The sequence below is a fragment of the Poecilia formosa genome, unplaced genomic scaffold, assembly GCF_000485575.1.
Source record: "Poecilia formosa unplaced genomic scaffold, Poecilia_formosa-5.1.2 Scaffold19, whole genome shotgun sequence".
Taxonomy (NCBI): domain Eukaryota; kingdom Metazoa; phylum Chordata; class Actinopteri; order Cyprinodontiformes; family Poeciliidae; genus Poecilia; species Poecilia formosa.
In genome coordinates this window covers 3,635,593-3,648,672 of record NW_006799958.1, presented here as the reverse complement: position 1 = coordinate 3,648,672, position 13,080 = coordinate 3,635,593, and the positions used below count along the sequence as shown (strand labels likewise).

The 13,080-nt window shown below is 39.7% G+C and overlaps 1 protein-coding gene across 2 annotated transcripts; it reads right to left on the bottom strand.

Annotated features, from left to right (window-relative positions):
- Positions 1 to 1,537: 1,537 nt before the first annotated feature.
- Positions 1,538 to 13,031, bottom strand: LOC103134827 (vesicle-trafficking protein SEC22a). 2 transcript variants are annotated; one of them, XM_007547281.2, is made up of 7 exons: positions 12,886 to 13,031; positions 11,460 to 11,670; positions 8,169 to 8,332; positions 6,712 to 6,891; positions 5,261 to 5,379; positions 4,442 to 4,507; positions 1,538 to 4,155 (listed from the first exon to the last, which is right to left on the bottom strand). In XM_007547281.2, the coding sequence occupies exons 2-7, from the start codon at positions 11,639 to 11,641 to the stop codon at positions 3,955 to 3,957; spliced, it is 912 nt and encodes a 303-aa protein (XP_007547343.1). In that variant the 5' UTR covers positions 11,642 to 11,670; positions 12,886 to 13,031; the 3' UTR covers positions 1,538 to 3,954. The 2 variants fall into 2 exon arrangements, with proteins under 2 accessions (XP_007547343.1, XP_007547344.1); XM_007547282.2 differs by lacking the exon at positions 12,886 to 13,031 and adding an exon at positions 12,146 to 12,235.
- Between the last annotated feature and the right edge of the window lie 49 nt (positions 13,032 to 13,080).

Sequence of the window (13,080 nt, the reverse complement as noted above, 5' to 3'; positions counted from 1 at the left end):
GGTAAAAAATTATCTGCACCCATCACTCCTAGCATCCATCACTGTAAAAGTTTAGCTAAAGTAAGTCCTTATATGCGTTTTCCATCATAGCAAATCAATCTCTATGAACAATTGTATTTAAGGCACTGATATTTATTTTCAGGTCTAAAATAATTTTCCCAGCTTGTTTGGTGCAAGAGTGCATTTCATTTATACAGCGCAGATTCATAACATGTCCAGACAACATGTGTTGAAATCAATCCAGTGGAAGACACTCATGCAGACAAGATTGAAATTCAACAACGTACATTTCAAACCAATAGCAGCTGTAACAGTGACAGTAATAATCCCAACTGGTAACACGTTACCGTGGGAAGCTCAGCTGTCAGCAGCTTGTCATGTACGTGGCGACAGTAGAAAGCACCAACTCCCTTTTGACAAGAAAGAAAATCAGGATCTGCTTGGGAATCGCTGAGTGGACGACCCCAGCAGCCTCTTGCACCAGAAAATGTGTTTATTTTTGGTTCCATCGTTCAGTTTGAAGTTCTCAGAAACACGGCTTGCACAAAGAATAGGTTGTCATGGAGACCGCGCCCAGGCTGGTGGACAGACATTACTGCTGCCCAAAATGTTACACCGATTTCTTAAATTTGTGATTTCCATGTTTGTCCATCGATTATGCAGCAGTATGAGGGCAGCACAAACAGAATCGATAATCGCTATAACCCATGAGTAATAAACCATTGATTAGCATATATATTTTTTAGCATTACCACTGTCTTTTGTTTAGTTTGATTTCTGAAACGCGACTTAATTTTCACGTTTGCTGTTTGGGAACAACAGATGTAAAAGGTGCTGCTGCCTCTTTCTAAAGTTGTTTGCTCTCTCAACATCTGAAGGTAGACAGTCTAATATCACTCCAAAAGCAGACAAGTGTAATTTTGTTTCATGTTTACATTTATTAATAAAAACGACAAATTTATTATACAAGTTACATTCAATGGTTTATTTTGAATCTTTTCCTGGTGACGACATCTTCAAACGCTCTTTCATTTTCCATCCACAAACAAATCTGGTCGATAATTCCCCGAATCTCAAATCCCTGACAAAACCGCCCACACAACATATTTACTGTAACTGCAAAGATGCAGGATGTCGAGTTGGTGACGCAAGACTCAGCTCGGCTCCCAGAACGCCCGAGCCATGAAGTGCGAGAGCCGGCATGAGGTCATGTAGGTGTGGTCGCTGCTGGAAAAGCGGAGTAAAAGTCAGACTGCAGTAATGGGTCGCATGAGAACGACTTGTTAACTTCTGACGCCAGATGTGCGTGGAGCTGCAAGACTTAAAACTGTTTGCTTTCCTTTCCACCGTCCTCTGCACACATCTTTGGTCTCAATAAGAATGTAAAAGTTCAGAGAGCAAAGAAACCAACGCTGCCCAAATAAATGTTAAATGGTGCATATAAGCTGCGTGAAAGCAGCGTAAAAGTCCAAGTAGCAGAAAAAAAGATGGCTGAACTAAAGAACTCAGTAGGAGGTAAAGAAAACAGTGATGCATCTTTGCTGTTGGCAACACGGATGTGTTTATTCACACAGTCATTGTGACACTGGCATACGCTCGAGGCTGTGTAGGCGAGGAAGGATGCGACTGCTGATCGTCTGAGCCGACAGGAGCTTTATGTTGTCACAAGAAGACATTTATACACGTCTGAATGAAAAAACATGAATTTCATAAATGATTACATCTTGCACCGAAATCAATCATTGAATAAATAATGAGCTCTTGCAAAAGACAACAACCACAAAAAAAGATACGACTGTTTTACCCCTGATTAGTGAATAAATTAAAGTCTGAGTGACTCAAACAGGAAGGCAGCGTTGCATAGTTTCACCTCAAGACCAAAAATGGACATTTCTACAGCTGAAGAAATACCAGCACTGGGTTTAAAAGAAAGCATAGATGTGAGTAGGTAGAACATGAACAAAAGGTAAAAAAAAGAAAAAAGAAAAAGAAATTCAGACTGTTGACTTTCTCTGCTTGTTTTCAGGTTGTTACCTCTTGGTATCAAAGTAAAAAACTTTTCTTTGTTTTATCCTAATTTAATCTCTTGTAGTCTAAAGAGTTGTTTTCTGATTTCTTCTCCACTTTCTTGCCACATATACTCCTACAAATGACATAAATACACACTGGCAACGCAATGCAAATTCTACCACATCCTCCACCTAATTGTCAAAGTTTTTAAAGCTTAAAAGCAGTATGCATGTGGACTGGTATGTAGAAATCATTACAATGAGATAGAGGTATACACTCTGGCGTCTGTGCTCAAAAACTCAAGTTTTTATGGGTTAGTTAATATCCGTCTCGTTTCTCCTGACTCCACTTCCAAATAACTTTGAATATGAGCTGGAAAGAAAAAGGAGGAAACGGTATCAAAGAAAAGAAAGATGAGGCTTTAATCTGTAGCCAGACTGCAGAGCTTCTTTTGAGCTTTGATGTAGGTCATGTTGACATTATCATCACCTGCTTGCAAAGCATCAGTAATAAAGCATTTTGTGATACAATCCCATGTAAGTGTTTGTCAAAAAGAAAACTAATTTAAAACAAGATGGAGGCCAACAAAGTGGCAAAAACACTGACGTAAACAAAACCTAAACAATATTAAATACAAAATGCCCTGATTAAAATGGCTTTAAAACGTTGCAAATTGTACATATTTTTGTATTATTGCACATTTTTTCTGATTTTCTGTAAAATTTAACGGAATTTTGAATTATTCAAGCCAAGTTCAGATTATCCCTTCAATCTGCAGTCATGTTATTTACAATCAGCTTAAAGTTCCCAACATGGAACAGGAGGCAGGTGTTTAATACAACCAGCTAACATTTAGCCTCTAAACAGAAATGAACAGAATTGAAGGGCGTGCTGAGGCTGGTTGTGTTTAAAAAGTCCTGATGCATCTTAACCACCTGGGTGAATATCACAACAGACCTCAGAAACTCCCGACACATGTTGTCCATTTGGTTCTGTGATCCAACTGCATGCCTCTAAAGCACAGAGCTGCTGACTAATGCATTTATGGGAAAATGAGTCAAATTTCTGCCCCACACAGTCAAAAATAAAGCACAATCAGCAACCGGTGCTGCTGCTTCGAGAGAGTTTAGAGCAGAGGAGAGAAAAGCTGGGATACGGCAAAAACCCTGATTTTATATTAAAAATGTAATCGAGTCCAATTTCAATCAAACAGATAGTGGTATCCGACATATTTTAGACGTTTCCCTGCTCCAACACATCTGATTTAAATGGCTGAAATTGTCATCAAGCTCTGCAGAAACAAGAATTGGACCAATTTAATTCAATGAGGTGTGGTGAACCAGGGAGACGTGTAAGGTACTCCACTTATAAAGACAATTAAATATCTGCTGGTGGGTAAATGTAGTTTCAGGTTATTCATTTCAGGATTCATTTAACAAACCTCTTGGCTGACATGTGAGCTAGTTTAACAAGAAGATACGGGGGAAAAGGTTATGAGTTCAGTTTCAATGCTTTCTGAAAGGTACGTCACTCTAATTGATGAAATCATACATACATTTATTAGGATTTTCTTTTCCTGTTGGATGCAGTAAAAGAAAACCTTTTCAAGTGCATGGGGTTTGCAACCATCCTGCAAACAGGCCTGTGACCTAAATCAGAGCTGTGCAGAAGAAGTCCATAAATCATCATCACGCAATAAAGGAAAGGAGGCAGCTTCCAAAATCAATCCAATAAAATCCATGAAGCAGTCGGACCGCAGCAGACTTTCCTTTCCAAATCCAAACGGAGGCAGATCCATTTATGCTCCGGTGAAATGTTCAGCCCCTCCTCTCCCTCCTCCGAATCGGGAAGGCTTGTTTTTGCTTCCGGTGTGTCCGACAGACCACCGCTGGGGCACCTGACTTACAGCGCGTTAGTTTTTTTTTTTTTTTTTCTTCTTCTTTGTCAGACGTTGTAGTCTGGCGCTTTGCCCAGCGGCTGCCTCAGTCTGATTTGCAGGGTCATGAAGGCCCCCACGGCTACATGGAAGAGGATCTGCCAAATGTTCCTCAGTTCATACAGATACATGTTGGACAGACAGATGAGCGCAAACGCCAAGAAGGACTTGCTGTTCCTCCAGATGGAGAAGTAGGCAAACAGGTAGCACTGAAAGAAACGGGATCACATCGAATTAATGCCGAACAAACTGGCCGCCGACGCGTCTTCGACAACAAATCCTATGTGACGGCTCTGATCTGTCGACTAAATTGTGCGCTTCCATTTTGCCGCACAAAAGGAGCTGATGAAAATGTTTTATAGAGGAGGCATTGGCCTGAAAGCCACTGAGCTTCAGCGAATGTTTGTCTAACTGACAAGCTGCTGAGCCGTAAAGTGCAGGGCTGTTAGTCAGCCGGCTGGCGATGGGCTGCTCTTACCGCAGACGATCACTTACCTGATACAGACAGGCCGCCGTGCCGAGGAAGAAGGCAATCACATAATTAAAGTCCTCGTCATCATTCTGCAAAGGGAGGAGATGGACAGAGGCCGGGATCATTTTAGCATGCATGCTCTTTATGAGGCAAGAAATGCTTTATTGGTTCCCTTTAAATTCATTTTAGTATCTACAGAACATGATGCGACTGACTTTAATCGCAAGCTCAGATGGGGGGACAGGAATGTTGATAAAACGTCGTAAGGCATCTGGAAACTTTTTACACCTTTTATATTTGCTCTACAAAACTGAAGAATATAAACTGTTGCAATAAGCACATTATCTTCAGAGAGTTTCAAGAGGGTCATAAAGATTAAACAGAGTTACTGGTAAGAGTAGAAAATACGGGGGAATTAGAAAAACTGGATGTTTGATAAAAAACAAAAAGAAAAAAACTAAAGCAGTCAGGGAGCTGCAGGAATTTCTGAAATGTCTTGGTTGTGACAAAAATACCCACTGCTCAAAATGTATCTGAACTAAGAGTAGTGTTTCAAAACAGAATCATTTGCTTGCAAAGAAAACATTGGATCTTGACAAAAGCACCCAGGAATGTTTCTACAGACAGGATTATAGTGATACAAGAAACTGCATGACAGTCAGCACAATTAAATGATGAGAGCAAAATATTACTCCTTAGAGTAAGACTAAAATATGCAGCGATTGTTCATCTAAAGCAACAGAGAAGACATGGCTATAAAGACTTTATAAACAAGTAATCTGAAGATTCTTTGATTAAGTTTTTGTACCAAGTGTCCAAATGTCCCTGCAGTAAGTCCTGACCTGTAGTATGCTCTCTATAGCATGGACGCCTCTCAGCAGGTTCAGGCCTCCACAGAGGACGCTGAGCACACAGGACACAATGCCAGGGAGCGTCGCCGGCTCCAACATCTGTGTGGGGGCTGGGAGAAAAAATAGACAAGCATCACACACTGTAACTGCATGGATTCGTTTCATTTCATGCAAAGTAATCATCTGTCGTGTTGGAAACACTCTGCAAGCAGGATACGGGCACGCCACCATATTGAAGCCAAAAGGTGTTTGAATTGACAAAAAGTTTAGGACGTTGTAATGCAGGGAAATACGTCTCGTCTGAGAACTTCATCCTCCAGGAGAGAAATGCTCAGAATCATCATTTTAGGAACAAAACGGCTCCAAGTCAACAGATGAGTAGTAAAAACAAAACACAAACGATTAGAAAAGTGGAGTTTCAGCAGGATTTGAAGCGTCTAAAATTGAAAACTGAACTGTTCCACAGAGAAAATGAGATAACTAGACATGAAACATTTACCTCAGCTCTTGTTCCTGTTAAAATAATACAACATCAAACGTGCATACAGGCAAAACAACTAATGGAGTAACACGATATTTGAGAAATTTGAAGTTTAAGAAGTATTGCATGCATACATACTGAACCCCAATGTACTCTGGTACCCCAAAACTAAATCCTTTGCTTATGAAAACACTCAGAAATGACTTCATGGTAAACCTGCTGCAATAAGAAACTAATTAATCACATGATGAATTAAATTATTCTGATTATTAATGTTGCTTAATGGGCAATTTTATTTACACAAACTTTATAATTCATTTTATTTATGGCTTCGGTTGTGTTTTTATTTGTTGTCTTTGGTTGTTGTGTTTTACTTATAGTAATAGTTAAAACATCTTCCAGCTCCAGTGTTAAGTGTTATTTGAAAAATGAAAGTTTATTAGTCTTTCACAGGGCGAACTTGTATTTTTATTCCATTATCAACATATTACTGACCATAAATGGTCTCAAAACAGCAATATTATTGGTTATCGCAATAACTACTGGGACAATTTATCATCTAGGTGGATTTGTTATCTTGACAGGTCTACTCATTAGGAAACAGACCACAGCTGTCTGTAATTAAATCTTCACAGCAGACGGGAGAAAGTCATGGAGAAGTTAAAACGGTGTGAATACTTCTGAAAGGCACCAAACTTGTTCTTATCAAGAAAGAGGAAAACTGGAGGTGCATTCGGGTTGACACACAAGACCCCATATTTTTTGAGCAAGCAAAGCAAAATGGATGTCAGCAAAATGCACCAGCTCTTATCAGCACACACTCTTGAACGTTGCAGGCATTAGCGTTATTTTATGTTATGTTTTTCCACTCAACCTTCACTGAATGTGAATGGAAATTTCCAGGGACAAGGCGCATATGTTAAAAGGGCTTTTTTGTGCGCGGTGGCAGCTCGAGCCCTACCTATGCCCTTGTATTTAGAAGTGGCTCGCACCGAGAATCCATTGATAGCCTGAAGGTCCTCTGGGGAAAGCTGATAGGGCGGGCGCAGCTTGATCTCTGTCTGCATGTCAGCCAGGTTGATCTTGGTGGACAGGGAGCGAGGGCTGTTGTAGCGCTGCTTGGTCTTCTGGATGAAGGTGTCTGGGGGATGACAGTCAGCACAACAACAAGGCGGTTAGTACCGCGGGGAGCAAAATAACGGGTGATAAACACTCGGCGTATAAGAGATAAGGACACTGTTTGGCGTAAACACAAGGAAGCTGAAGCTGCGGCGTCTTTGAAAGGAGTAAACATCTTTGCAGCAGAGAAACATCTTCAGTCTCAGCATGCATCTCAGATTTTACTTGTTTCCTCTGCAGAGTGCAGACAGAGGAATGTTTGTAATAAAACGGATCCACCTTTTATGGCAACGGCACGTCTCACCAAATAGCTAAAATACAAGCTTTAGTTTCAGAACAATAAATGAGTGTAGTGGGGGGAGAACAGATGGTGAGAAGAAATTGTTATTTTTAATGAAATCACCGGTGGCATAATTATAGTCTCTAAAAGAAACATAACTGTAGCTCTGTTTTAATGACTTTCCTTTTTTTATTTAAGTTGCACAAAGTGTCAAGAATTTCTAATCAATCCACATGTCTTTCTGTTTCCCTGAGGTCAACCATGACTTGGTCTCTGGGCTGGACAAAGACCAAAATCCGTCTTTCTACGGTGAATGGGCAATTTATCCAATTGTTTGTCATTACTGAGGCAAATACACTGTGATAAAGCTAAGTTAATTGTTGTTTTTTATGCTGGTTGATGAGGTTTTATCACCATATTTAGTGATAAACGATACAATAAATGTTCACGTCTAGCACCTAATGTCCACTATTAGGAACAATAAAGCATCTGTCACTTTCTCCTCCAAAAACTCTGGAAACCGTTTTGGACTGCAAAGTGTCATTGACTTTTTGAAGTTCCAGGAGAGTTTAAATAAAATCTAATAATTTCCACTAATAAGATTGTGTGCCACCGGGTCGCCAGCATAATTATTTAAAACCTTGGTTAAAAATCAAACATCTTCCATGGTCAAGTCAGCATCCAGACCAGGATCCTATTGACCAGCTTTCATTGGTCTGCTTCCACTTTGTGAAATGTTAAACCAAGAGCTACTTTGTTGGAAAATGGCAGGTTGTACAATGTTCTGAAAACATGAGTTCCAGCAATTGTTTTTCTCATCACTAAATAAATGTACTCAAATTAAAAGCATGTTTTTTCTTCACAGTGAAATCACACCATTGCAATAAAACCTTAGATTGCTTTAAGGTTTTTCACACATCTTCAGCAGCGTTGCTAATAAATGTGGCTGGCACTGTGTCTTGTTACCCAGATAATGACAGTGCGAAGCGCATTACTCACAAAATCCAAAAGAGTCTTACCGAATTCGATGAAGGAGTACGGCCGCACGGCGCTGCTGATGCGTTTGGAGTCATAAGTGATGATGAACTCTTTCTGCAGCTCGTCCAGGAAGCAGAAGGCCAGCACATTGGGGTAATTTCCAGTGCAGACCATCAGGTATCCAACACCCAGCGAGTATATGAAGCTAAAAACGCAGAAAGAAGAGCAGAAAATCCTGATTTTAACGCGAGATCCTGCCTTTTTGCTCAGGTCAGAAACCCCGGAGAAATAACGAGGACGACAAATTACAAGAGGGTAACATAACAGCAGTAATGATTCTGCTGGTTAACGCTCTAATCGCAGTGCAAACAGTTTAAAGTACACTACACTGCTGTAAAGGTAAAGAAATAGGATCACACTTTCACAGCTAATTAAACTTAATAACCACATTAACATTCACATGCACCTGTTCAGACACAATACCCATCAGCCCGGAAGTGTTACTTCATACGATGAGCAGATTACATTTCCCTGATTAAAAAACAGGACTTGCATTATCTAAACGTCTCTGCTCTCATTTGTGCTCTGAGCCAAGACGTGAAACATTAAACAGTTAAATATCTACAAACGTAAGAGGTGAATCTGCAGGACTGTATCAGACCAATCTGACAGAAAAAAACAATAATCAATAAAGAGAGACAACAAGTTACTGGTGTCAATGCGCTAATTATTAGAGCTGGAAAAAGAAACAGAAGCTTTGGTCGTTGCTAGCAGGTCAGCAGCAGGCTCGCTGACTTTCCAAAAACACTTCTGCCAGCACTTGATGTTTGTTGTCCATCTTTGATTGGGTCAGAGGGAAATCGGCACACAAATGGACTGAAGAGTTGGTTGACAGGATCCCCAGTAATCGCACAACGTGAACCCGGCACCAAAAGAATTTAGAGAAACAAATTTAAATGGGAATCCAGAGCTGTAAAATTAAATGTAGCTTGTTGCTTAGTTCAGTGTGAGCGTGAAGTGAATCCCAAAGTGAGTAACTTATTGTGTTTTCATGACCGCCTAATATACTGATTTGTCTGTAAACAAGAGATGCACCAGGAAATCAGCAAGTGACCAAATAATTGTACAGTTTTCAGTGGTGAAACTCCCAGTAGGGGAGTTAAAAATCAGCCACTTCACCAGCATGTGTGCTATGAGGGTGCACTGACAGCAACAGTCATCAAAGTGGAAAACTTTACCGAGTGGAGTGAGACTTTTATCATATAACAGGGAGACTGAGCAGAGGGCAACAAATAAGCTTTTGTCCATTTGAGCTTTCAGCATGTTATGGTAACGAACATATTTAGACAGGCTGGGAGCCTGTCAGAGTCGGGGTAAAGTAACATCATTATTCTTTGTTTCCCAGGGATCAAACAACTGATAGACTTCCTAAACAAACAGCGCTTAATGATCACTAAAGCTCCCTCTAACTAAAACCTTTCTGCTGGGATAAGATCATAATTTAAAATCAACAATCAAATACTTAATATATTTTGAGGAAATGGTAGCTGTTTGTTTTCCCAATGCAACTCTAGTACTAAAGTAGACCACCATGGATAATTAGGTAACTGTTGGCTACTTGAAAAAATCACTCGTATGCAACAATTTTCTCCTGATCAGCAGGTTAAGAACTGAAAAAGACCTTTTGCCCTTAAATGCATCCATGCGTACTATGTTCAGTCCATGAACTTGGCACGCATTGTAATGTTTTTAAAGGTTTAGCAAAGTCGGATAAATTAAGGGACATAATGCTCTGATGCATAGCTAAAGGTTATTTTGTACTTAGTTCATTTTCTGCTGGATTCAAAACGACTGCCCCCATTTAAGGACCTGCAGCATGTGTTTTCTCTCATGTGTCACAATAGAAAGAAAAAAAAAAAAGTAAATAATTGGAATTAGCCAGAACAAAGCCAAAAAGAAAATGGAGGGAAGGCAGCCAGGAAAAGCTTCACAGGGACATAAACAGCAACGCTTTCTTACTCGCTCCTCCATTCTTTCAATAGATTCAGCAGTCTTTAGTTTCATAAAGACTCTTTATCCCTCCCAAAATGTACTTTGTGAACAGAACTCAATGCTAGTACTCCTTACTCTGTGTCATTCACTGATTTAAATAGATCAGTAAACTTACCATCTGTGCATCAACTATAGATCTACAGTTATCAACACAATAAGCCCTTACCCACATGTGCTAGCTATATTTTCCCCCCCCCATCAAGAGGTGGCGGCCTCAATAATAACGCTGCAGTAAAAATGCAAACCGACATGCATTTGCTTTATGACTGATCTGTGACACGGCTACTGTTCATGAATCAAGATTTGGGCTTTTCCAGCTTTGGAAGCCAGTCAAACGTTAATGCTCAGCGTTAGCTGGTGCATCCCCATTCAATATCCCAAATCTCTTTGGACAGATGGCATGTATCACCTTCACTAATGTAATCATAATAAAAATCAATAACATCTGGCTCAGTAAATCTTAAAAGCAAAAAGCCAAGCAAAAGCCTTTGTATAACTAGTGAAATCTGCAAAGCTTTCGCACCAGACGAGCCTGCATAAGTGAACTTATTAGAGAGTTTGAAGTAATTTATGATGGAATACCAGGGTATTATTTAATCCTGTCAGATCTCTATTATGTTCTAATATAGTTAACGCATAAAAACAATTAATTTAGCTTTAAGACTCTAGAGATTTTAATGCATCAAATGTCACATGAAAGCGTCTGAATGGTCGTGAACATCACAAAAAAAAAAGGCTAAGATGTGATCTCTAACAACTAAGCGTCATTCTGACCTTCACTTCAGTCATCATATGCTTCAGGCTTAAATAAATTAAAGACGGTCTAATCAAAGGGAAGCTCTTGCTGCTGAAAGGTGTAACTGTCTCATTCCCCTTAAGGTCATGTCCTGTTTCTTATCATTGCTAATTGGCGCCGAACAAACACCGCTTAAAAGCATTTCAAAGGCTTTCCCAAGAGCACCAGCTGGGCTTTCAGAATTAATGCTTTGAAACAGAAAGCCTAAAGGGCGCCCTGGCTTTAGATTTACACACATTAGATGGTACCATTCAATAAAAACGTTTAAAAAAGAAAAACAAGAAAGAAGTAGGAAAACTGTCACAGTTCCTAAAGATGAAACTGAATGATCAAAACTGCTGTTTCATATCGAACTTTATAGATTCGCAAACTGACTGCATAATGTTTTCTGACCTACTTATTGAAAGTTGACATTAAAAACAAAAGCACATGTTACCTCTTAGATGTAATATCATTTAAAGAAATGCTACAGAACAGGACGTACTTCACATTGTACGGTCCGGACTTGAGTGTGCAGCGGTCAGGGAACTGGTTGAGCTTCTTGGAGAGACCCTTAAGATGCCTCTTCGTCTCCTGGAGGTCTTTCTCCTGTTCGCAGTCGGTGGATGCTGAGAGAGGCAGGCCGTCCGCGACGCGAACCACAGAGGCAAACAACACCATCGACATTTTACAGATGAGGTTGTCCCACTGATTTGCTGTAAACGGAGGTTAAAATTCATAGTAAGACTCTTCAAAAAGGCAATTAATGACCGAACTATTCTTCATAAACAACCAAGAAACATTAGGAAAACCTGCTGAGTGGTACACAATTATACAAATATCATCTTAAATGGGGTGAGGTGAAGGCTATTTTCTTCTTGAATAGTAATCAATATAGCTGTACAATATTAATAATCAATATCACACCGTGACTGTTGGAATTTTTAATTTTGTGAAGGCATTTGTAATATCAGTTATGTTAAAAGATTTAAATTTGTTATTGTTTGACTTTTTTTATTTTTTTTTTTTACTACAAAAATGCTACTAGCTTGTACATTGTTCCAGCTGAGGGCGTTGGGCAAATTTTAGTTGAAATATAGCACACTACAGGTTAAACTTTTTAAAAACTATCGAGAGTATATGTGTTCCGACAGACGACAAATGCCAAATCACACACCTGTGGTTACTTACCTTTATTATCATCCGTTGGTGTTAAAAATACTCGTTAGCGACAACAGGATAATACCCTAAAATAGGACCTTTTTTTTTATTTATCTACTCTAACCCCACAGCTAGCTCAGGAGTGATTTCAACTAATATGCTGTTCAGTTATCCTTTTGTAGCTCATTTAAAGTGTAGTACTCATTTTAATGCAATTTAAAACCAAAACCTGGAGGTGGGGTGGTCCCTTGCGTCAGAACCACGGAGAGCTCCACGATTGAATGAAAGCACGCTGACAGGAAGTCATGTGAAACACTGACTGCATGCGTTCTCGGTGAATTAAACATTAAACCTCCCTTTTCTGCAATTCAAAGTTGCGTTTGAGTTCAACAAAAAGAGACTCTGTAGTGGCTAGTAGAATCAAAGCAAGGTTAGCTAACGCTAAAATCCAATTACATTAAATGAACTGTATCTTCATTGGACTTATGCGGACATAACAGTGCTATAAATCAAATACCCGAGTAACTGACCGATTAAAAGCACTAAAACAGTTTCATTTATTCTAAAATATCAACTCAGGCTGCAAGAAAACGGAAGGTGGTTAAGTCCTGAACCGCAGAGACCAAAGCAGCCAGCAAGGGAGCTAACAACATTAGCAGAATCGGCTAGCCCGGGAGCTAACATTCAGCTACTTTGGTTTGCTGTAGCCTCAAAGTAGAATGAATTCACATCTCAGAGAAACTGGCAGAGCTATTTGACAAAAACTGTACCTGTTGAAGAAGTTTTGCATCATGTAGTTATGTATAATAGGCTGCAATGGGCATATTACACACACAGGAAGCAGAGGTAGCTAGCAGGCAGCGACGTGAGGATGTTATCGTTTACGTGGCTGCTTCGCTTTGCATTGTGGGTAAAAAAAAAAAGTAGTAAGCCAAAGACACGCAAAATAAAATGCAATGAAATCA

Bases quoted from the DNA above. Each gene is read 5' to 3' on its own strand.
- LOC103134827 (XM_007547281.2), bottom strand. From the start codon at position 11,641: ATGTCGATGGTGTTGTTTGCCTCTGTGGTTCGCGTCGCGGACGGCCTG. The intron at 6,892-8,168 runs GTAAGACTCTTT...GTCATCCCCCAG, and splicing joins GTACTCCTTCATCGAATTCG to ACACCTTCATCCAGAAGACC. The intron at 4,156-4,441 runs GTAAGTGATCGT...CGTTTCTTTCAG, and splicing joins CGGCGGCCTGTCTGTATCAG to TGCTACCTGTTTGCCTACTT.